The following is a 24,521-nucleotide window of genomic DNA, read 5'->3' as shown; positions in this document are numbered from 1 at the left end:
ACCCAGAACCCCAGATACAAAATGACGCTCTCTTTAACTACAGGTGTAACAGCCTCACTTTCACACTTTAACGTAATTTCATCAAAGTCTTAGCAATAACGGTGTCATCTGTACTTTTAAAAAGTGTTGAGAAGGTGTCACTTTGGAAATGCATATACCCACTAGCTCTCTTGTGAAGTTTTGGGCAGATAAAACCTTCTACCACTAGCTACCCTACCACTCAGAGACCAAACACCAGGCCTTCTGGGCCTATTGACATTGCTGCCTGGTTCTGTGGGCATTTTAGTCAAGGCTATAGTTTTTCCAGTGGTCATGTATGGATGTGAGAGTTGGACTGTGAAGAAGGCTGAGCACCAAAGAATTGATGCTTTTGAACTGTGGTGTTGGAGAAGACTCTTGAGAGTCCCTTGGACTGCCAGGAGATCCAAACAGTCCATTCTGAAGGAGATCAGCCCTGGGATTTCTTTGGAAGGAATGATGCTAAAGCTGAAACTCCAGTACTTTGGCCACCTCATGTGAAGAGTTGACTCATTGGAAGAGACTCTGATGCTGGGAGGGATTGGGGGTAGGAGGAGAAGGGGACGACAGAGGATGAGATGGCTGAATGGCATCACTGACTTGATGGACGTGAGTCTGAGTGAACTCCGGGAGTTGGTGATGGACAGGAAGGCCTGGCGTGCTGCGATTCATGGAGTCACAGAGAGTCGGACACGACTGAGCGACTGAACTGAACTGAACTGAACTGGTGGCTCAGACAGTAAAGAGTCTGCCTGCGACTCAGGAGACCTGGGTTCGGCCCCTAGGTCGGGAAGATCCCCTGGAGAAGGGAACAACTATCCACTCCAGTAGTCTTGCCTTGAGAATTCCAAGGACGGAAGAGTCTGACAGGCTACAGTCCACAGGGTCCCAAAGAGTCAGACACGACTGAATGACTAACACTTCCACTGATCTACACATACCATTTAAAGAAGCTAGTTTTACACAGAAGATATCCATCCAGTGATTCACCTGGGAGAACGCCCTCACCATGTGTGACAGCAACGCCTCCTGGGGATGTATGGTTTCACAGCTCACCTCTACTAGACATTACAGATACTTAGGTAAACTGCATCCTGAATGTTTGATCCAAGAGTACTTTGTGACCCGTTTGACAGTCTTTTCAGGACTTCCCTGGAGGTCTAGTGGCTAAGATGTGCTTCTACTGCAGGGGGCAAGGGTTCAATCTCTGATCAGGGCACTAAGATCCTGTATGGCATGTAGCGCAGCCAAAGAAAGAAAGGAAAGTCCTCTGTGTGACCATCATGAGGACCTATGAAATCAATGCAACAGGAATTGGAGTGTCTTTTGGAGAGAGGAGAGCAGGGGCACCAAGGGGTCAAAGTGACTTGCCTGCAGAACACAGCATGTCAGGGCCTCTTTGCAAACAGCTCTGGCTTCCAAACCTCCCTGGCTGCCTAATCTCTAGGTCTGATATCATGGAAGAAACCATGTCCTTCCCCCAAACAGTTGCAGCTGCCACAGCCAGAGACCACAGGGGCTGGGTCACCACCCTGTGACCAGAGACTCTTCGTGTCTTCTCTGGGAGTTCCTGTCCCCTAAAATGGAAGAAATTCCAGCAGCCCAGGGAAGAGCAGATGGGGCGGGCCATGGGCACAGATGGAAGATGCCAGAGACCAGAGCAACGTTCCACAGTTCTGAGAACCTGCCACAGGCCGGGCCACCACAAGGATGCTTTCCACGCCACACTATTCCAGCCCATCTGCTGAGATGTCTTCCCCGGAGGAACGGAAGTCCCATTTCATCATGGAAGTTGAGGGGGTGGATGAGAGTCAGTGTGCAGAAATGTGCATCGTGACTGATGTTGCTCAAACATCTGTCACTTAAAGTTGAAAACAAATATCTCCATCTCAAAGGACCCCCTTCGTCTTCAGCTGAGGACCTCTGGATGTTGTCAAGTTTGCTGCGGCTCGGGCCTCATGGCCAAAGTGCCTGTGAGATCTGGGAACGTTCACAACTCCAGACTCCAAGACACGGCCACTTGGCCTTCACCCTCTGGGGAGGCATGCCAGGCCTGGAACCCTCAGAAGCTGGCACCCGAGCCCTGGGAGAGAACAGTCTGAGAAACAGCCCCCACTGAAGCAGTGGCCCTTAGCCCTCCCTCTGGCAAAAGTCCTGGGCGGCTTCCTCCAGTCTCCTCTGCCCTCCCTTTGCAGTCTTGTTGTGGGTGTGAGAGAGCCAAGCACTATTTTTAGCATGTTTATTCTTACTCTTCTCCTTCCCTCCCGTTCTCAACCTCTCTGGAACGAGCCTAGATGTTCCCCCGCTAAGGGTTTTTCTGGCATCACAGGGCATGTGCTGGTGTGCGGGACCTCTTTCTGGATGGAGCTGGGATTGAGTTGGGAGTAAACAAACTTTTCAATCTCAGATGCTCCAGAATCAGGACCCATCTGTATATTTGCTTGAAAATGACGTTCCTCAAAGCTGGTTTCCCCAGCATGATTTCCAGAAAGGACACAAGACAGCAGGAGTCTCTGGACTTCCCTGATGGTCCAATGGTTAAGACTACACACTTCCAATGTAGGGGACCCAGGTTCAATCCCTGCTCAGGGAAGTTCCACATGTCACACAGTGCAACCGAAAAAATAAATAAAATAAAAATAAAGATGCACATACCTTTAAAAGGGGCTTCCCTGGTGGCTCAGATGGTAAAGAATCTGCCCACAATGTTGGACACCTGGAGTCAATCAGTGGGTCAGGAAGATCCTCTGGAGAAGGGAATGGCTACCCACTTCAGTATTCTTGCCTGGAGGATTCCATGGACAGAGGAGCCTGGCGGGCTACAGTCCCTGGGGTCGCAAAGAGTTGGACCCAACTGAGCAACTGACACTTTCAATTTACTTTCATACCTTTAAAGGTGGGGCGTAGCGGGGGCAGTATTTTCCTGGTGATCCAGTGATTAAGACTCTGATCTTCCAATGCAGGGTTCCCAGGTTTGATCCCTGCTCAGAGAACTAAGATCCTGCATGCCACATGGTACCACCAAAAATATATATGTATACATATATTTTTTAATTAAAAAAGAGAGAGTAGGAGTCTCTGACAAACAACAGTCATGAGTCCTGGTTAACTGGACCACGAGGAGATGCTCTGGGTGACAGATGAGCACGCATGCCCTGGACCCAGCTACTGAGCCTAAAATCTGGACTCTGACACTTAGCAGCCATAAGACCTTGGGTGTTTACTTGTCCTCTCTGCACCTGTCTCATCTGTAAAAAGATGGTGATGATAAGAATGTTCACCTGGGTTATGAGGGAAATGAGACGCCCTCGTACGAAGAGTTTAAAGCAGGGCATGGTACATAGGAAGCATTCAGTTCATGTTAGCAGCAGCCTGTTTCAGGAGATGAAACCAGTCCACCAGAGCCCGGCTCTGGGCCAAGAGTCCCCAGCATCTGCGATTTGAGTGAGGCTCAGGCCCGTCTCTGGTGGGGCGGGGTGGGGCTGGGGGGGTGGTCAGCCATGAGGCCTGGAGCCACCAGGAGCCACTCTCCAGACCAGGTTGAAGGCACTGTCCTGGAACCCGGGCCACCCAGATTGAAAGAATCATAGTTATTACCCGTCAGCCAATCCGGCCCTCTGTGGACATTGCTAATTAATAACTTTACAGACCCTGTAACTTCACACGAGAATACTGCAGAGCATTTTTTATGTGTAGAAACTCTTAATATGTACAATGGAGAAACACAAGGAGCACAGGTTATGCAGCGCTGATCTGTCGATCTTTCTTCTTTTTTTTTTTTCCACTCTTGAATGAAAAAAAAAAAAACAAAAACAAAAAACAAAAAACGGACGTGGCTCAGGCCCCTCTCGACTGCCAGAAAGGCCCAAGTTGAGCCCACGTCTTTGAATACATAACCAGGAGCTGCCCTTCAGAGGGCGGGCCCATGGCGCCCCCTGGTGGCCAACGTCTGCACTTCCAGCATCTGGCGGGGCCCTGGGCGGGCTCTGGGGCTTCAACACAAGGTGGGGATGGGAGAGAGAAGGGAGGGGTGCAGAGCGAGGCAGCTGGGGTGCGCGGGCTCTGCACTCTGCCCTCCTTCAATCACATCTCTTACGTTCACCACTCCCCCATCATTCGTTCGTTTATTCCACAAAGCCTTTGCGCACCCACTTTCCTGCCAGGCACTGTGCCAGACTCCAGGAATACAGCTGGTACCCCCTACAGACCAAGTACATGCCCTCAGGAGCTTAGAGTCTAAGGAGGGAGGCAGAGCGTGATTAAATGCTTACACACACACAAAAAGATCAAACTGCAAGGGCAAGACCTTGAGAGTGAAGAGCCAAAGGCAGACGGCCTCCCCTCAAGGGATCACCCAGGAAGCAAAAAAGACGAAGTAAGGAATGTGTTTCAGTTTCCCCACTGGTAAATCCGGCCTGATTCTCCTGCCCCGGCCACTCCACGAGTGCTCTGAGTGTTCCATGGCAAGGGCAGGGGGGAAAGGGAGGTTTTATAAACTGTAGCGTGCCTCCTGCCACCTATCTCTTCACCCACCTGTGCCCCCACCGTAATTCCCCACACAGCCAATCAGCGATCACCTTGCTGCCCAGCTTAAAACGCTCCAATGACTCCCACTATACTTAAAATCCAAACTCCAGGGCCCTGCCGGATTTAGCCCCCGCCCAGTTCTACAGCCTCCTCTGCCTCTGTGTTGGGTACACTCCAGCCACGCCCCATTCATTTCCTGTCTGTCTGCTGCTACCTCAGGACCTTTGCACGTGCAGACCTTCTCGATTCTTAAAGGGCTCTTTTTCCTTCAAATCCTTTGGGAAACAGCATAAATAGCCCTTCTCAGAGCATATCTAAGTAGCACCCTTCTCATCTAAGTAGCACTCCTGCCCCCCCCCCCCACAACAAACACTTCCTCTCCTCATGTCATCTGTTTTACTTCTTTCCTGGCACCTGTCACTTCTGGTGTTATCTTACTCACTTACTTGTTCACTGTTGCCCCCATTAGAATATAAACCACGGGGCAGGGACCTCTCCTGCTTTGTCCACCACCATACACACACACACACACCCCCCCCCCACACACACACACACACAGTTTGTGATTGGCCTGGGTCTTCCTCGCTGGCTTTCTCTAGTCGCAGGCGAGCAGGGCTTCTCTTTGCAGAGCACAGGCTCTAGGGTGCAGGGACTCAGTAGTCGTGGTGCGTGTGCTTATTTGCCGCACAGCAGGTGGAATCTTCCCGACCAGGTGTCACACCTGTGTCCCCTGCATTGGCAGGTGGATTCTTATCTATTTACCGCTAGGGAAGCCCCCAACCGCTGTGTTTCTGAGGCAGATAGCACTGGTACTCTCACAGATCCAAACAGATCCCTTTTGACTGTTTCTGTGTTCCCCCTGGCTTCTGGGTACTTTCCCCCCAAAGCCCAGTGCCTGCTGGTCTTCCTTGAAAAACTACCCTCTCTGGCTGCTGGACCCCAGTTTGCCTTCCTGGGACACCCCTTGGCCAGGAGTCTCTGTGTCAGCATCTCCAAGCAAGACAACTCCCAATGTGTGTACTCAAGCACCTGACACACAGTTAGCACCCAGAAAATATTAGCTGAATGAATGTATCCATCTACATAGCCCTTTGAGAGAGACTCCCTCTCAGTGCCCGCCCAGTGCTCTGCACACAGTAGGTATCTAATAAATGCTTGCTGGAGGCTCAGTAGCTGAGATCTTTCACAATAGTCCTGGACCCTGTATGTTCACACATTCATTTCTATTCCACCTTCATAAGGCTTCTCAGGAATTCATAGAGCAACAATCTTTACTCACAAGGGCAGGAAACTCAAGGTTCAGAGAGGTTACAGTTCTCCAAGGCTGCCCAGCAACGGGTACAACTGAACTCGTGTGCGGGTGACCTGCCTCCAAGATCAGAGCCCTTTCCTCTTCATGTTAAGGAAGCATGAATATCCCATGAACCTAGTTTTATTTTAGGAGTCTCACTCTTGCTCAGAGGAAACTTGGAGGTCAAGACCCCTTTGAAAATCTGAAGAATATTAAGGAATCGCTTCCCAGAAAATATGGTTTTTCCAGTTGTCTTGTATGATGTGAGTTGGACCATAAAGAAGGCTCAGTGATGAAGAATTGATGCTTTTGAACTGTGGTGTTGGAGAAGACTCTTGAGAGTCCCTTGGACTACAAGGAGATCCAACCAGTCAATCCTAAAGGAAATCAACCCTGAATATTCATTGGAAGGACTGATGCTGAAGCTGAAACTCCAATACTTTGACCACCTGATGCAAAGAACTGACTCACTGGAAAAGACCCTGATGCTGGAAAAGATTGAAGGTAGGAGGAGAAGGGGACGACAGAGGATGAGATGGTTGGATGGCATCACCGACTCCATGGACATGAGTTTGAGCAAGCTCCAGGAGCTGGTGATGGACAGGGATGCCTGGCATGCTGCAGACCATGGGGTCACAGAGTCGGACACGACTGAGCGACTGAAACTGAGGCATAAAATGAAATTTCTGGAGGTTGCAAGTTTCTGAAGCCAGACTGTGACCTGCCGAGGTCCAGCCCCGGCTGATCCAGGGTATTCGAAGCAGGGATGGCGTCGGCGACCTATTTATTTATAAATATTTATCAAAGATATAAAGAGTAATAGAATGAGGATAGCTCAGTAGGAAAATTCAGTGGAGAAAAGAGGCTGAGTAGCTTGGTTTATGTGGGAGACCAATAAAACTTCAAGACAAGAAGTTTGCACCACTTACGTAGGCCGCAGGCGTCCTTCCGTTCTCCCGAAGGAGAGGAGACACTGAGGCCTCCCTGGTCAGATCTTAGAAGCCCAGGCATAATTAGCAAGCATGGTGGGTTCCGCGCTCCAGATGGAGACTCAGCCAGAATTTGAGAAAGAGAGCAACATGGGGAGACCAAGTTTCGGTGAACAAGGCCCGCACTTTATTTTCCACAGTAGTTTTTATACCTTAAGTTGTGCATAGAGGATAATGGGGGAAGGGGTGGAGTCATGCAAGGACAGCAGTTCCTGGTTCTACTCGAAGCCAGGCTTTCAAACTTATCATATGCAAAAGTTCAGGTGATTTACATCATCTTCTGGCCAGGAGGCCTGTTAACATTTTAAGAAACTTATTTTTCTCTAAAGGTGATTATTCCAAAGTCAGGCACCAGCCTCCAAAAAAGCATTGGACAAAGCTGCATTCCTATAGGGCAAAGGTGAGGTGGGCTCAATCAAGAAAAGAATTAACTCAAGGGTCCAAGGTTATAAACATTGAGGCTACTACTTACATTTCTATACACCCATTGTATCAATCAATACACTGCCAAGGACACAGTAGGCAAGGAGTATGGAGACTTAGCAGCAAACATTGGCCCAATAAGTGAAAAACCCTTCACCAATACAATTTCTAATCAATCTTTTAACTACTCAAAGGAATCTGTGTTTAGACAGTTTAGAACATCTCCTGCCTCTCACAGTTGGGAGGCTCTGAACAATCACATCTGGCCGGAAAAACCTATTCAGGCAGGCTAGAGGATTGCCAAAGGAGTTTGTAGGTTAAACACTGTCACACCCAGGAATTATTAACTGGAGCTGTAAGCTAACTCTTTTTTCAGAGAGAGGTCATGGGGGACAGCCCCCCGTAAAGTCAGAGGTGTAGGTGAAAGCACAAAGCAGAAAGTAGGCAGACTCTGGTTTTGGGGGTAGATTCTCAAGAACTTCCAGGGGGACTCCTGAGGCTCGAGCCCGCCTTTGCGTAGGCCGAGCCTCCTTCCTCATGACCTTTGCCATGGGCGGAGCTCCTCACGCTGGCTCCTGGCAGTGATAGACTTCCAGCTGAGCTATTCCAGATCCTGAAAGATGATGCTGTGGAAAGTGCTGCACTCAATATGCAATATGCACTCAATATGCAATATGCCGGCTCCCGGCAGTGACCCCTGCATTTCTCCCCTTTCATTGTAAGGAATTTAAGAGGTGATCTCAGCACCTCTGAGAATGAGAACCCAGACCTCCTAACCACCTGTGTGCGCAGCTCGCCCTCCAGTGGCCAAACCTGTAATTGCCCAGAAGCCCAGCATCACAGCCTGAAAAGGGGAAGGATTTTCCTATCAGCCTGCGAGAAGGGGATTGACCCTCCAGGTGGGGAAAAACCCAGTAAGGATTTAAACAAAAGATGAGTGTGGTGATAGTTTACATTTCAGGAGGGCCTCTCAGGGCTTGCTTGAGGAAGGGACCGCACAGGACAAGCGTGGTACCCAGATGGACCAGGCTGCCACAGCCTCCTCCAGGCGAGAGACCCCAGGGGCTCTGGAATTGGAGGGTTGAACGCAGGGTCCCCAGCCCTGAACCCACAAATCGGGTCCACCCGTTTTTTTGAGCTCCGCACTGACTTTGCCAAGAAGGTATTCTTCTTCTTCTTTTTTTAAATACTAGGAAAACCACCCTAATAGCTTCATTCTCAGTGTGTAGCAAACACTCCATAAATATTGGTTGAAAGAGTGACCATCTGAATGAGCAAAGGAATACATGGGAATGTGAGTAACCATCTTGGTTAAAACTAGTTTCTGGTGAGGTGGCAGGGCTTACATTACAGGCTCTCGGGGTTTAGGGACTCCAGTAACTGGGGTTAGGACTTCCAGTATTCTAGAACATTCTAGTATCGTCTAAGGTACAGACACAGCAACTCAGGAATCCCAAGCAGGGGGTTGAGGGGGGAGCTGAGTGAGCACAAGAGATCAGGGAGGCTTCCTGGAAGAGGGGACATGGCTGGAATTGAGTCTTTGATGATGGCCAGGACTGAGCCAGACACTTATTCCTCAGGCAGAGTGAGTGGTAAGAGGAGGAAGTGGAGGACACAATAAGGCACAGTATAGAGTTCCTGAATTAGGCAGGTCTGGTGGTACCCGGATGAACACCTTTAAGCTTTAATAGTTAAGTATTTTTTAATATATTTTCCGATTGTGGTGCTGTTGATGTACAATATTATGTAAGCTTTAGGTGTACAACACAGTGGTTCACAATTTTTAAAGGTTATATTCCATTTATAGTTATTATCAAATATTGGCTATATTATCAAATATTGGCTATATGTACAGTATATCGTTGCAGCTAGTTTTTTTTATACATAACAGTTTGTACCTCCTACTTCCCTAACCCTATCATGCCCCTCCCCCGCTTCCCTTTCCCCACTGGTAACCACTGGCTTGTTCTCCACATCTAAGAGTCTGTTTCTTTTTTGTTATATTCACTAGTTTGCTTTATTTTTTAGATTCCACGCAGTTACGTCTTTGTTGGTGGCTCAGAAAGTGAAGAGTCGGCCTGCAATGCAGGGGACCCGGGTTCGATCCCTGGGTCAGAAGCTCCCCTGGAGAAGGGAATGGCAACCCAACTCCAGTACTCTTGCCTGGAGAATTCCACAGACGAGGAGCCTGGCGGGCTAAGGTCCATGGGGTCGCAAAGGGTTGGACACGACTAAGCTACTAACAACAACAACAAGAAAAATGTAACTTGCCTGTTGGACCCACAAGTTCAGATAAAACTTTTTAAAAGAACAAATTTTTTTAAAGAAAATTTCTTTTAAGTCAAAAAGTGGATCAAATTGAAGAAAAATATTGTTAGCCAAGTCATATTGTAGGCGGGGTGGGGTTACAGTGTAAAGTGAGAGGGTAGGAATAAAGCCTGAGTCAAAGGCACTCCAAGAACTCCCGAGGCCCTGGCCGTGTTAAAGCCTGATGCCGTGTCTCTTAAGGTGGCCTCGAAGCCCATCCTCCCCCTGTGAGGCCAGAGGGCAATTCCTCTCTGAATCCTCAATGAAGTCAGTGGCTGGGTTTAAGGACCAAGCTTGTACCAAAAAAACAAATTAGCTTGAACTTTACCAAGATATTCAGAAGCAAGACGTTCACATAATGATATGCCTGGAGGCTAATTCACCTCTTCCATCCTGTGATCACTTGGGGACACACACACACACACACACACACACACACGGCAGAATGGTTTGTGGAGACTGTCTCTTTTTTCCTTCATGAGCATGCAGGGCTGAACGCAAAAGTTGCAAGTGTCTGTGATGAGGCTTGGACACGGGGAAGTCAGCAGTCTTCTCAGTGGTCCTCAAACTCAAGCTGAGGAACACTTGTCACCTGTGAGTCTCCCCAGAAGCAGGCAGCAAGCTCTCTTCCCTGGGCCCCTTCACAAGCTCCTCACTCTGAAGCAGGCAGGTGCAGCCCTTCCCGGCCATTCAGCCCCCACCAGAGGCACACTCTCAAATACTGGTTTCGAGAACTGATCTAAAAGACTGTGTAACCCTTTTGCAAGTCGGTGGTTTCCACTTTGTAGCCTTCTACGAATGTGAAGAAAGGTCAGATGGAGGTGTCAGTTGATAGATCACTAAAAATACTTTTTGGATGATAGATCACCACCCTATTTTTGCCCATTACTCAGCAGTCTAAAAATTGAGTGAAGGACCTCCTGTATAGCATGAGGAACTCTGCTCAATACTCTTAATGATCTACATGGAAAAATAATTTGGGGAAAAAAAATGCGTGTATGTGTGTGTATAACTGAATCACTGTGCTGTACACCTGAAACTAACACAGCATTGCTAATCAACTGTGCTCTAATCTAAAATAAAAATACCCTCATCTTTTAAAAATAAAAAAATGTAAATAAAAGAATTGAGTGACTCTGCTATCAGAATATTCCTTCTACTTCCAGCTATTTATTCATGTAAACAAGGCTTCTCTGCACTTATGCAAAACAAGAATAGGATTGATGACAAAATTGGTCCCATTCTGGCAGTCGCAGTCATTCATGGATACATAAATTAGCTGAGAGTGAAGAGGAAACCACCATCTCATTAGCAAATGTACTTCCATGCAAATAAAAATCACAAAAAAATGTGATACCACTACAAATGATAATGATTTTTTAAAAACTCAGAAGTACCAAGGTATACCTAGATGGTGGGAATGTAGAACGGCGCAGCTACTGTGAAAAAGGTTAAACACAAACTTATGTGTTACCATGTGACCTAGCACTCTCATGCCTACCTATTTTCCTTAAGAGAAATGAAAATCGGGAATTCCCGGGTGGTCCAGTAGTTAGGACTCTGTGCTTCCCCTGCTGTGGGCCCCAGTTCAATCCCTGGTTGGGGAACTAAGATCACAAGAGCAAAAAAAAAAAAAAAAAAAGGAAAAGAACAAATATATGTTCACACAAAAACCTGTATTTTCGTGTTTGTAGCAGCATTCTATGCATAATCACCAAAAACAGGACATATGTGAAATGTCCTTCAACTCACAAATGGTTGGAAACCTGTGGTACGTACCTATGAGGGAATTCTACTCAAAAATCAAAAGGTGGGTCAAAAGATGGGGTGGGGATAATGGTTCACATGGATGCTATTCTTTCTTAAGGGGAACTGAATTCATGCAGAATTTATATAAAATGTTAAATATACACAAGTTGGAATTCTTAAAACAGTGGAAAGGCAGGCCTGCAGCCCAGTCTCTGAGAGGCACTCATGGCAGTAACGAGAAATGAGATACTGGCTAAAAAGAGCCTGGGGCTTCCCAGATGGCGCTAGTGGTAAAGAACCCGCCTGCCAAAGCAGGGGATGCAAGAGATGCAGGTTCAATCCCTGGGTTGGGAAGACCTCCTGGAGGAGGAGATGGCAAGCCGCTCTAGTATTCTTGCCTGGGAAGCCCCATGGGCCAGAGGAGCCTGGCAGGCCACAGTCCATAGGATCGCACAGAGTCAGACACAACTGAAGTGACTTAGCACTCGAGAAGAGCCTAGAACTTCCAAAGGAACCGCACCCCCTCGCCAACCCAGCCTCCCATAAACAGGCTGTTACAGACTCAGGCAATCACTTTTTAAAAAGGTTTATTACTTCAATTGTGAATTATTTTTAAAAGATGATATTCAGTTTTTCTTCCAGTAGAAAAGAGACAGAGGCTTGTCCCAGAGACCAGGAGTCCCAGACAGATGGGTCTCCTGACCAGACACCCAGGCTGACGTCCCAGACGGAGCCTCTCTACCTCTGCCCTGGCACCTGGTAGCTGCAGACCTTGGTGGGGGGCAGCTCAGGGCACAGCTTCCTGCCACCCCAGTCAGGAAGTGACCAGCTCAGTATACAGGATGATGTCAGTTTAGGCTGGAGGGAAGGGACCCGCACACCCAAACCCATGATCCTGCAGGGGGTTTAGGATGCATCTCCGTTTCTGAGGCCCAGATGGCTGTCCAGTGGCTACAGCTTTGGTCCGGGCTGGGTGCTGAACCACAAAACCTTGCCCACCAGGTTCAGGCACAAGAAGTCAGCACTCCTAGGCTGGATTTGGGGACAGTGGCGGCCTCTCAGGGCAAATGCCCTGTCCTGCATGGATGAGCCACCAGGAAGGGGCTGCAGTGTTTCACAGATGGAGCGGGCCGCTGGGGAGAGGTGACGTGAGTCACTAAGAGCCTGGGCTAGGGGACCCCGTGCCCATAGCACCTACGGTCAGGCCTGTGGATTACTTGGAGAGAAGTTTCCAGAACAGCCCTTGTTGACCAGTCTTTCCCCCAAGTCTCTCAGCAGCGGCTCCATCCCTGAGTATCTGCACACACCTGTGCACACGTGTGGACACGTGCCAGGGGCATGTGTGTGTGTGTGTGTGTGTGCGCGTGCGTGCGTGCAATGTGCAGGAGGTGGGGGGCTCAGACTTTGGGACTGGTGGGCTGTCCACGGAGCGAGTCCTGAAGAAGCGGGGTGTAGGGGCTGGGAAGTTGGTCTGGCTGAGTGGCCAGACAGGGCTGGCTGATGGCATCTTTGGAACCCTGTGGAGAAAAGGCAGGGCACGCTGCATCACTAAGGCCGGCCACCAAGCCCCGCCCATGCCAAGCCCCGCCCACAACCCACCCCGCCCCTTCACATCCTCCACCAGAATGGAAACCCCCCTGGGAGTCCCCATCAGCAGTCCCCACCAATCAAGCCTGAGATGAGAAAAGACTGGAGTGACCTACAGACTCCTGGGCCGCAACTGCAAGGGTCTCCCCATCTCATGAAACACCATCCCGCCCTGCCCTCACCCCATTTTAGAGATGGGGAAACTGAGGTCCAAAGGGACTCGCCTAATACAGAGAAAAGGGCAGAGCAAGGTATTCAGGGCTTATATAAGCAATACTGTCGACACAGGAAAATTGGAAACCGCCTAAACGTCCACTGATATCATAATGCATCAAAAACATAGAGTCGCAAAGTGGTAGTCAACCTACACAGCTGTCACAAACAGAAAATCGAGAAAGGGAAAGCCAGCTGCAGAGTGATTCACATAGCATGTCCTCCAGAGATGTTTCAAAAACTGATCTGTTGCTCATGGATACAGATTTAGAAGGGGAAAACAGGCACACACCAAATTCCTAGAAATGACTGTCTTGGGATAGGGGGAGGGGCTGTGGGGCTTGGTGGGGTGGGGGCAAAGGGCACACAGTGAAATGGAGAACTGGGACAAGATGTGAACAATTAATGCTGCTGAGTCTGGGTGAGAGGGAACTCGGTGTCGTTCATCTAGCTTTACTTTTTTTTTTAATTTCACAATTTAAGGAAATTTCATGAAATTAAAGAGACATGGATGGACCTAGAGCTGGTTATACAGAGTGAAGTAAGTCAGAGAGAAAAACAAATATCGTATATGAACGCATGTATGTAGAATCTAGAAAAAAAATGGAACAGATGAACGTATTTGCAGGGCAAGAATAGAGAAGCAGATGCAGGGAGCAGACATGCGGACCCAGGGGAAGGGGAGGGCGGGCCGAGCTGGGACACCAGGACCGATGTGGGCACTGCCATATGTAAAACAGATAGCCAGTGGGAAGCTGCTGCATAACACAGAGAGCTCAGTTCGGGGCTCTGTGCTGACCTAGACGGGTGAGATGGGGGTGTGGGAAGGAAGCTCAGGAGGGAGGGGATATATGCATGCATATAGATGAGTCACTTGGTTGTACAGCAGATACTGGCACAACATAGTAAAGCAATCATACTCCAACAAAAAAAAAAAAATTAAAGGTAAGCTGTGATAATAAAAACTGGGGTAACTTTTCATCCCCCTAAGCCTTCTATCTTCATTCGCCTTGAAGAATGGAGAGAGATGCCTTCTTGCCCAGCAGCTGTGGCTGGAAAACCCCCAAAACCCCTGCCCGCTTGGACCTTGCGCACAAAGCCCAGAGGTCTGCTTCACTGCGGGGTGGGGAAAAATCAAACTCCACTCTGGGCAGGACCAAGGGGAAGGTGAAACTCCCGGCTCCTCTCCTGTGGGACTGATCTCAGGCTACCCACACTGAGCCACATTCCAGCCAGGAGCAAGGAGGGGAGGTGGTGGGGGTATGGTGTCAGAACAAGACCAGTGCCCCCCGCTGACCCACACTCCCACATACAGGCAGCACGCGACAGTCGGGGTGGTGGGTGGAGGGCAGATTCTCAGCAATGTGGATCCAAAGAACTAAGACTGGAGACAGCCTCGCTCAAAAGTGATCAGTTCTAATGAGGTGGATGAAACTGGAGCCTATTATACAGAGTGAAGTAAGTCAGAAAGAAAAACACCAATACAGTATATTAACCCATATATATGTAATTTAGAAAGATGGTAACGATGACCCTATATGCAAGACAGCAAAAGAGACACAGATGTAAAGAACAGACTGTTGGACTCTGTGGGAGAAGGCAAGGGTGGGATGATTTGAGAGAATAGCACTGAAACATGTATACTATCATATGTGAAACAGATCGCCAGTCCAGGTTCAATGCATGAGGCAGGGTGCTCGGAGCTGGTGCACTGGGATGACCCTGAGAGATGGGATTGGGGAGGGAGGTGGGAGGGAGGGTCAGGATGGGGAACACATGTACACCTATGGGTGATTCATGTGAATGTATGGCAAAACCCACCACAACACTGTAAAGTAATTAGCTTCCAATTAATTTTTTTTTTAAGTGAAAAGGGGAAACTGCTTTTTCAAGAAAGACACATGTAACAAACCCTCAAGGAAGCAGAACCTGAGACAGATTCCTCCTCCTCCTCCTGTTCCCTAACACTGTCCTTTAACTGAGGAATGAGGACTTGGAAATAATGAGACTCATAAGAAGGTAAGAAAGATCCAGGAACATGCCCTGCAGGGCTGCCTAGTACAGTTGTCCAGGTTGATCACTGTACAAAGGCACTCAGCCAAGGGGGCTATACATGGGTTGTATTCTGTGTTCTAAACCTTCAGTCCTAAAGCAGGCCATGTCTGCGCAGAGGGGCTGTATTTTTCTTACTCACATAAAGACATCTTTCTGGGCTAGCAGCTAAAGGCCACCCCATGCCCAAGTGCAAGGCAAGGTGTGGGATCTCCCCCAGGTGTTCAAAAAAGGTTAGAGGCTTCCCTGAAGGGATTCTAGGTCTTCTGGACCACTAGCAACTTCTCAGGTGCCTGCCTGGCCCCCTAAAACAGCATGAACAGGACACTGCCTTCCCCAAGCACACATGACTGGGGATAGGGGTCTCATCTGGGCTCAGCCTTCCAGAAGGCAAGGCAATAGAACCTCTTTAATCAAAAACTTCTCTGGGACTTCCCTGGTGGTCCATAAGACCATACTGCCAATGTAGGGGGCGCAGGTTCGATTCCTGGTCAGGGAACTAAGATCCCACATGCTGTGTGGTATGGGCAAAAGATTAAAAAAAAAAAAAAAAAGCCTTCCCTGATAACTTGAAGCTTGAATTCTGTTGGTAAAGTCAAGAGGAGACTCCAATGTTTGGTGTGGATTTTTTTTGGAGGGGGGCGGGGCAGGGAGTGGTGGGCAGGATATCCTGGCTGCGTCCAGGGAGGCATAGCCACAGGGCTGAGACCTCACAATCACCAGCTCTATCTTTGCTAAAAGCCAGTAACACCCTTCTAGGAAGACCTCACCCTTACACCCCCAGAACACGAAACAAGTTTCTGCAGAAGGGAATTTTGGCTGGAAGGGGGAGGGGTATCCAAGGGGCCAAACTGTACCTAAGAAGGCGTCCCAGAGGAATTCTGGGAGAGAGGAAGGAAAGCGGGGTACCCATCTCTGGCTAGGATGTCCTGCTCCCAAGCTCAGGAGGACACCCCCTTAACACTCAGCCCTGACGTGGTCGGGCTCTCTTATCCCCAGATCGGCAGGAGGAGCCCCCCAGAATCTGGCTGGGGACACAGCTGTCCCTCCCTTCTGCTCCTCGCAGGGACTGGCAGCGCCTGCCAGCAAACACACCCACGCCAGCACTTGGCGTGTTCCGTTTTCTCTCCTCCTCCAACCCTGGCAGTCGAAGCAAACTGGAGCAGCCAACTGGCCCCAAAGAGAAGGGCTGTCGACTCGTCCTCAGGCTTAGCTCTGAAGAAAGCTATTTAAACCCGGGCAGGCACAGCCCAAGAAGCTGGCGAGGGCGGCACATTTTTCAGAAACCAAAATAACAGCTATGATCAGAGGCACAACCATAGTGCGACTGACTCACTCCTGCCCAAACCCCAACAGTAGGGCTAAGAGCTCTGCCTGTCACCTCCCCTGGCTGGACTTAGCTCTCCTAAGACCTCAGACCTAAAGGAACACAGCCCAGAGGAAGGTGAACCCACAAGGCACCAGCCTACTTCTTCTGCAGGTAGGTTGTCAGATACAGGGAGGGCAGCTCGTTAAATGTGAATTTCAGGTAACCAACGAACAGGTTTTCAATATAAGCGTGTCCCGACAATTGCATGGGACACACTTAGGCAAAAAATCATTCACTGTTTACCTAAAATTCACATTTAACTGAGCATCTCTTTGCTGCTGTTATTTCTTGGGAGTTTTTTTGGTTTGTTTTTGCTCAATCTGGCAATCCTACCTTCAGACTGAGTCCTGGATATATACTGGGTGCCCAGGTGATGTCTAAATTGTTTCTTCCTTGGTCAGTCATCCCAGATTCACTTAAACCAATCTATATCAGGGACTTCCCTGGCAGTCCAGTGGCTAAGACTCCACGCCTCCAATACAGGGACGTGGGTTCGATTTCTGGTTGGGGAACTAAGATCCTACACTCCGCAGGGCGCAGCCAAAAATAAATAAATAGACCAATCTACTCATAATCCCCTTGGTTCGTGTGCGCTTAGTCGTGTCTAACTCTTTGCGGCCCCATGGACGGTAGCCCACCAGGCTCCTCTGTCCATGGGGTTTTCCCAGGCAAGAATGCTGGAGCAGGATGCCATTTCCTTCTTCAGGGGATCTTCCCAACCCAGGGATCAAACCCACGTCTCCTGCACTGGCAGGCGGATTCTTTACCACTGAGTCACCAGGGGATTAAAATAACACATTCCCGGGGCCTGTCCATGATTCTATTTCAGGAGGTTTAGAAGAATGTCCTCAGATCTTCATTTTTAGCAGACTTCCCCAGAAGAGTCAATTGCACCGGAAGTCTGAGAAGCAGCTGACCTAAACCTCGATCCTGCCTTTTTAAGACAAACTTGAAAATAAGACACCAGCCCTACTAATCGCCCTCCATCCCCTACCACATCTGGGATCACTCAGAATGTAAGAAGACAGCAAAGTACACATTTTCAGTCTGTAGACAGGTGAAGTGCAGGCTGAAGAGATGGATGAGATCCAAAGCCTTTAAGGGTGCCAGAGTTCTACTCACTACGGGAGGAGGTGGGGAGTGGGGGGGCATTACCTGGTACCCACCTACAGTCTTGCTTCTTGCAGTACAGTTCCCTTGGGAGCTGATGTCATCAGGAATTCAGAATAGGCCTGAACGGCCTCCTTATCCTTTGAGCCCTTTTTAAAACTAATCCAAAATAAATAGCATTTCTCCTAGAAGATAACCAAGCTAATTTATAGTTGCCGTCGCAGCTGAACACACACGGGTTTTATAGGTTTCTTCAATTTGCAGGGTTCTTCAAAAAGCAGAGGGTGGGGTACAGAACTTTCACGTCCAACCACCATTAATGATTTGCAGTTGGGAGATCTGGGAAGTGATAGTGCCCTTCACCCAAGACACGTACACCAGCATCTTCAGGAAACACATTTGGTCAGATGGGCAAACTAAAAAGGGTCTTTCGGCCTGAGAATTTAGGCCAAGTTGAGCAGGGCAGATGGGCTATGGTGCTCATGGCGGCTCGGCCTAGTCTCAGAGAGGTGAGCAAGTGGCATGTGGAGAATTTCATGCTGTACTGACTGAGCCAGCAGGTGGCATTTTAAATAGACCAGAAACAGAGGTGTTTCTGTTTAAAACAATTTTTTTTTCAAAAATGACTTGAACAAAAAAAACGTCTTTGAAGAGAAATTAAAATATGTTGAGTTTAACGACGTGCCATTCTTTTTTTTTTCCCCCAGGGGAAATATATAAAAACACAAAAGGCCTAACCCTTGCTAAACCAAAAATTACACGTGTTTGTCATTCAGCTGTGTCCAGCTCTTTGCGACCTCATAGACTGTAGCCTGCCAGGCTCCTCTGTCCAAAACACACAATGGGATAAATTTCATTGATTGAGCCTCCACTATAACCTGTGGGGAGGGAGCCTCACCATAATTAATAGAAAGGATGAATAATCTTATGGGACTTGGGGAACAAGGATGGGGGGTGAAGCAGGGAAGTGTTCACATCCTGCATCCTCAGTCTCCTCCCCCTTCCCCTTCTAATAGACCATTAGGAGAGAGACAGAGGGGACAGAGGGCGGGGGCTGTCTGGCCCCGCCCTCACCAGCTGCTTCCCCTGGCCCCGTCCACCTCACCCCCACCCCCCGCCTGTGTGGCTGTGTATGTCTTCACTCCTGGAAACGCACGGTGATGCTGGGCCTGGGGAGTCATCCACAGACTGGGGGCTAGGGCCTCTGGTCCCCTCTGTCCTCCAGCATAATTCATTCCAAACACCACTGGGAGTTCCCTTCTGCTCTGGCTGGGACAGTGACAGAGGACAGGGTCCCCAACGTTCATTGGGGGCTCAAGACACCAGAGGCCCTGGTACCCTCACATCAGTGCAAACCTTTTCCCCCGAAGGATGGGGAATTTGGAAGAGAAATGGTGATAAAGGTCTGAAAGCCCAGGTTAAGAGCCTGGAAAGGTTTAATATCGCCCCAGCTACCAACAAGCAAGCAAGCATGCAATCTGCCTCCGAGAAAAAGGCAAAAGAGAAAAGGCTGTTTGCCAAAGCTAAAGCAAGAAAGCGGGTGTTGCAGGTGGCCCGAGGGGGCAGCAGAGAAGCTGGGCAACCCCCCTCCGAGGCCCAGGCCTGGGGCTCCAGGAAAACTTGGAGGGGGGGGCCCCACAGGGGGGTTTCTGGTTCATGGATTCAATATGGCCTTGCAAGACTCTGCCACTGAGTGGTGTCCACTGTCTACCAGCTAGCTACTCACCCAAGTCCTCTGCCCTGGGGACCCTTGTCACCATGTGATGGCAGTAACCTGCCTAAAGCCCCCTGGTCTCCAGACCTCACATCCTATTCAGGTCTATACCCCCCAAACTGTGCAGTGTCCCCTCAAAATAAGCTGTGAAAGTGTCAGTTAATGCCATGAATGAATTCCTGAATGATGCCAAATCAGAAAGGGGTTTTCCTTGGGACTTCCATGGCAGTCCAGAGGTTAAGACTATGTGCTTCCACTGCAGGGGGCAGAGGTTCAATCCCTGGTTGGGGAACTAAGAGCCTGCATGCCCTGCCGCAAGGCAGAGGGAAAAAAAGACCAAGGAAGAAAGAAAAGAAAAAAAGAAAGGGGGTATTTGTTGTCCCCTGATCTTCTTCCAGACTTTGAATGGCAGATGCCCCAGGACTGGTTCTTCAGGGCTCTTGTTCCTGAATACTTGCTCCCATTCTGGTCCAAGCCAGAGTATCCTAGCTCACCTGGGCCTCCCCACTGGTCCCCCTGCTTCTGCTTTCTCATTGGAAGGTCTATTAATAGTTGCCACATGTCAACCGACCCAGTCACTCCTCTCCTTAAACCTATTATTGACCAGAGACGTATCAACATGTTTTTAGAGAGTGAATTAACATGTTTAAAAAAAAAAAAAACACGTTAATACAATTAACATCACCATGCGAAGTTGTTAGAGCTTAAAATTGATTAAGGGCTCATTATACAGCTTATGATTGTCATTATCACTCACGGTTTGCTTCATTAAGGTTTTTGTTCCAATCCTGTTTATATTATAAACGTAAAATTTTCCCCAAAATGACACATTGTGAAATTCTGAGTGAAGAATAATTTTTTGGTGAATTTTAGGCAGATACTTTCTCTGACTGTCTGCACAACATATATACTAGTGTCTCAGAAGACAGAACATAGTTCTGATTCAGACAATGTGAATATTAGACCAACAAAGAGACAAAAAACCTTAGTGATTGATTTTGATGCAGAAAGTGAAAACAGAACTCACGATGCTAGAGAATGCTCCTTTGTTTCTACAGAGGAGTGGGTTGAAGACAACATTTCATGAAAATGAGAAGACTGTACAGGTGTGTCAGGGGTAACTATTGATTGCAATAACCTACACACAGTCAAATAACAGAATTAATTTTTGGCTGGCCAAAATAAAAATCGCCGGCTACAGGCATTTGTTTCTGCAAAAATTCCCCAGTCAATAATGAGTTAAAAGCTTCCAGTCATCCCTTGGAATCAGTTCCAAGCCGCTCACCCTGAGTTACAGGGCCAGGAATGACCTACCTCTGCCTCTGAGATACCACCTCCCCTGCTGCGCCTACAGCCAATCTAGTGTGGCAGGATCCTCCAATACAGCCCCACCCATTCCTGCCTCAGGGCCTTTGCACTGGCCATTCCTCCACCTGCAGCAGTCTTTCCATGACTCTGTGCTGAGCATTCACATCTAAGCCTAAATTCAACCTCTTCAGAGAAACCTCTTCTGACATTATTGCTATCACTGTCCCCAACCTCCCTGGATACTGTGGCGCCCAGTCTAGCAGCCAAATGTGGCTGTGGAGGCTTTGAAATGGGGTGAGTCCCAATCAAGATCTGCTGTAAGTGTCAAATACACACCGATTCCAAAGACTGCACTCAAAAACATAATGCAAAAGTACTTAATTTTTTTATATTGATTGCAGATTGAAATGGTAATCTTTTGGATATATCCAGGTTAAATAAAAGATATGATTGAAATTAATTCCCTTTTACCTAACGTGGCTATTAGAACATTTAAATTTAAAATCACACATGTGGCTCGTGTGGTATCTGTCCTGGACAGCACTGCCCTGAGCCCATCACATTCTCTATCATCTTTATCATTGGTGAAATCACTTCTTCTGTTTAGTTACTTGACTCCCACCTGTCTTTCCAACTAGAATGCTGGTCCCCGCATGCCCATCAACAGGAACTGTCTTGTTCACTGTTGTACGCGCTGTACCTGCCAGAACCTGGCAGCCAGCAGCTGCTGACTAGATGAACAAACCATTCGAGTACCAGGTCTCATGATCCAAAACCACTGCGGTGCCTCTAAAGTTGGGCCCCCTAGCCTCCCAGAACAGGCAGAGAAGTGGTAACAGAAGGTGCAGGAAAGGCAAGGATGCAGTGATGGATGGCTCCCCAGCCCAAGTAGAGACCTAGGACTGCTGCTCGAAGTGGGTGCAGGCTGAGGGTGCAGGCTGTGTCCATGGGCACAGCAGGAAGGGACAGTTGGGGAATCTGATTTAAGCCCCTCCTTCCCCCAAGGAGGCAAGCAAGGGACCACTCAGCCCAGGCCATGCTCTGACCACTACTTACTTGGCTCCGGATTTGGTAGATGATGGGGATGAGCAGTAGGACGCAGCCCAGGGCAAGGAGCACATACTGGGCATAGTGTAGCACTTTGGGCATCAACACCAGCTGGATATAGAACGTCTCAAGGGTCTCACCCTCCATTGCTCCACTCTGGGGAAGAAGGACAAACAGATCGACTAGGGCCACATGCTATAAGCTGAGGGTGCAGATGCCACTCTATCCCTTCCCCATCCCATGACCACTGGCCAAAGCATGCCATTAGCCAGCCTCTATGTCCTCCAGGGCCACACAACAGGACTATATTTCCCAGACTCCCTTGCAGCTAGGCAGGCCCATGTGACTTCTTCTGGCCAATGGGATGTGGGCACAAGGATGTTACAATTTCCACGCCTGGCTCCCATGTGATTCTCTCCATCTCTTTGCCAATTTACTGAATGGAAATGGATTCTGAGGATCTCCGAAAGGTCAGGACCAAACGATGGAAGGAGCCCAGATGTCCCCAAATGTCTGCATGGAGCAGAGCTCCACCTCCCCCCTCCATCAGACTGTGATGTGAGCAGGAAGCGAATTTGACATTTGGAGACTGTCTGTTCCGGCTGTTAGCTCACCCTGAATTAAAATGAACTAAGCCAGAAGGAATCTTGAAAAGCTGGGAGAAAAGGAAGTTCAATAAAAAGCTGACACACTGAAAACGAACTTCCCTTCATCTTTGGAGAAGTGGTCACATGCATTAGCAAAATTATTTTATACCCTGACCAGGGACTTTACAATCTCAGGCAGCTTCGTCTTTCTCATCTCAAGTGAGCCTTTCAGTCCAGTGGCGTGATTGACATAAGGTGCTTGGAGAGGGCGAAATTTCTAATAGACTGTTCTGCATCACAGAGTCCAGCCACCCAGTCCCGCCTCCCCACCACACACAGCCTCTTGCCTCAAATGCCCACATCAGCTCCTCACTGAGGCATCAGACACATGACCACAAGTACCTGATACCCAGGGAGAGGGAGGCAGCCTTACCTCTTCGAACCACATTAGCGGCAGGACCACTGGCTGGATGTTCCCAGTTTGTCTGGAAATAAGGGAGATCAAGCAAGTGAGAAGTTTTGTCAGGGTGCCTCAGGTCAGACAGCTCTGGACCTGTGATTCTACAACGACTATATCGGCGTGGTCTTGAGGAATGGGTATCTCCTGACGGGAAGCAACCTGACAATCTGACAATATCTTTTTAAATGAAAACTTCATGTCTTCTATGTGGTAGGTGCTGCCAGGGACCTAGCTGATGTGCATTTCTTCCTCTTTGAAACAGAATGCCAGTTTTTTGCAGGATGGCAATGTACCCAGCTAACAAACAATGTGGTTTATGCTGATCCCCTGCTTTCCTTCAGGGAGTCTGGAATTTGGGTGCATACCAGGCAGAAAGCGCCGATGTGACCAGCCCCCAGTAAACATCCCCTGGGAAGAGTTTCTACTGGGCATCCCTGGTAGGGGACACTTCACACATATCACAACTCATCACTGGGAGGAGGAAACATGTCCTATGTGACTCCCCTAAGAGAGAGCTCTAGAAGCCTCTGTCTGGTTCCCCCAGACTTCACCCTGTGAGCCTGTCCCCTTTGCTGGTTATGTTTTGAATATTTTCTATATAATAAATCACAGCCGAGTCTTCCCAGTGAATCATCGAACCTGAGAGTGGTCCTGGGAACCCCCGACACAGTCAGTTACCAACAAGCTGTGTGACCTCGGGCATGCCCCTTACCCTCTCTGTGCTTCCTCTGAAAAATGGGGATTATAATGAATTCCCCACAGGGTTCTAGTGAGGACTGAATGTGGATACATGAAAAATACCCAGCATATAGAAAGTGTTCAGTGTTTATTACTGTTGTCTAGTTGTTAAATGGCTTTCCAGGTGGGTGGTTCCATGGTAAAGAATTTGCCTGCCAGTACAGGAGACTCAGGAGACACAGGTTTAACCCTTGGGTTGGGAAGATCCCCTGGAAGAGGAAATGGCAATACATTCCAGTACTCTTGCCTGGAAAACTGCATGGACAGAGGAACCTGGAGGGTTAAAGTCCACAGTGTTCTAAAGAGTCAGACATGACCTAGCGACTGAGCATGCAGCTGTTAAATGCCAGGAAACAAGAGAACAAACAAATATTCCGTAACTTCACCTTCCTGAGTCTGCTTAAAGAAGGCACAGCTGGAGGGGAGATGGAACCCACTAGGGGGACAGGCACTAGAGTCGGCACAAAAGGCCCAAATCCTCAATCACAATTCTCAAAGATCACTTATTAAGGAGAGTGCTGGGTAGTGAAATGAATTTACACAGTATCACCTGCAGAGGAGACAGACATGGAAAACATTCTAGAAATACAAGGGGGGTCCACCTTCACTTTGGCCTCTTTCATCTGAGTTTCTAAGAACTGATGTCAATTAAATGCACAGACCGTGCAACCCTCGTGCCTCTATCTTGTGACCAAACAGCACAGAAGTTCCTCGGAGAAGTCACAGCTTGATGGCTCTGTTTCTGGAACAGCTGTGTTTCTAGACTTTGCCCACACTGGTTCCTCAACAGCCCTCAGGGATGTTGATAAACACCATCTTTGAGACCACCACCCCAGCCCACAGCAGCTCTGAACAGCTGGGGACACAGAGCCCCAGAGAGATCAAAGTAGCAGTGTGTGGCCACCAACAAGTAGAATCCAGCCACCCAGAGAGACTGACCGCTGGCTTGGGCAACATTTGTCAGAATGAACTCTCAACAGGTGAAACTGAGGTGTTAAAATCCAGATTCTGAAACCTGCGTTTGCAAATGCA

The 24,521-nt window shown here is 48.7% G+C and overlaps 1 protein-coding gene and 1 non-coding gene across 3 annotated transcripts in view; one reads left to right on the top strand and one right to left on the bottom strand.

Moving 5' to 3' along the window:
• The first annotated feature begins 2,538 nt into the window (after positions 1 to 2,538).
• Positions 2,539 to 2,611, top strand: TRNAG-UCC (transfer RNA glycine (anticodon UCC)). The gene has a single exon. It is a non-coding gene; the product is annotated as a tRNA-Gly (tRNA).
• A 9,263-nt stretch (positions 2,612 to 11,874) lies between these two features.
• The window catches only part of SCARB1 (scavenger receptor class B member 1), a 93,228-nt gene continuing 80,581 nt past the window's right edge, over positions 11,875 to 24,521 (bottom strand). Inside the window, 4 exon segments of one of the 2 annotated variants that reach the window (NM_174597.2) lie at positions 11,875 to 12,821; positions 17,692 to 17,820; positions 21,714 to 21,860; positions 22,725 to 22,776. In NM_174597.2, coding sequence (NP_777022.1) covers positions 17,692 to 17,820; positions 21,714 to 21,860; positions 22,725 to 22,776 — 328 coding nt within the window. In that variant the 3' untranslated portion in view covers positions 11,875 to 12,821. 2 annotated transcript variants of the gene reach the window in all.

This window comes from Bos taurus, chromosome 17 (assembly GCF_002263795.3).
Source record: "Bos taurus isolate L1 Dominette 01449 registration number 42190680 breed Hereford chromosome 17, ARS-UCD2.0, whole genome shotgun sequence".
NCBI classification, from domain to species: domain Eukaryota; kingdom Metazoa; phylum Chordata; class Mammalia; order Artiodactyla; family Bovidae; genus Bos; species Bos taurus.
The sequence above is the reverse complement of the archived record's forward strand: the minus strand, read 5'-3'. Positions and strand labels throughout refer to the sequence as shown.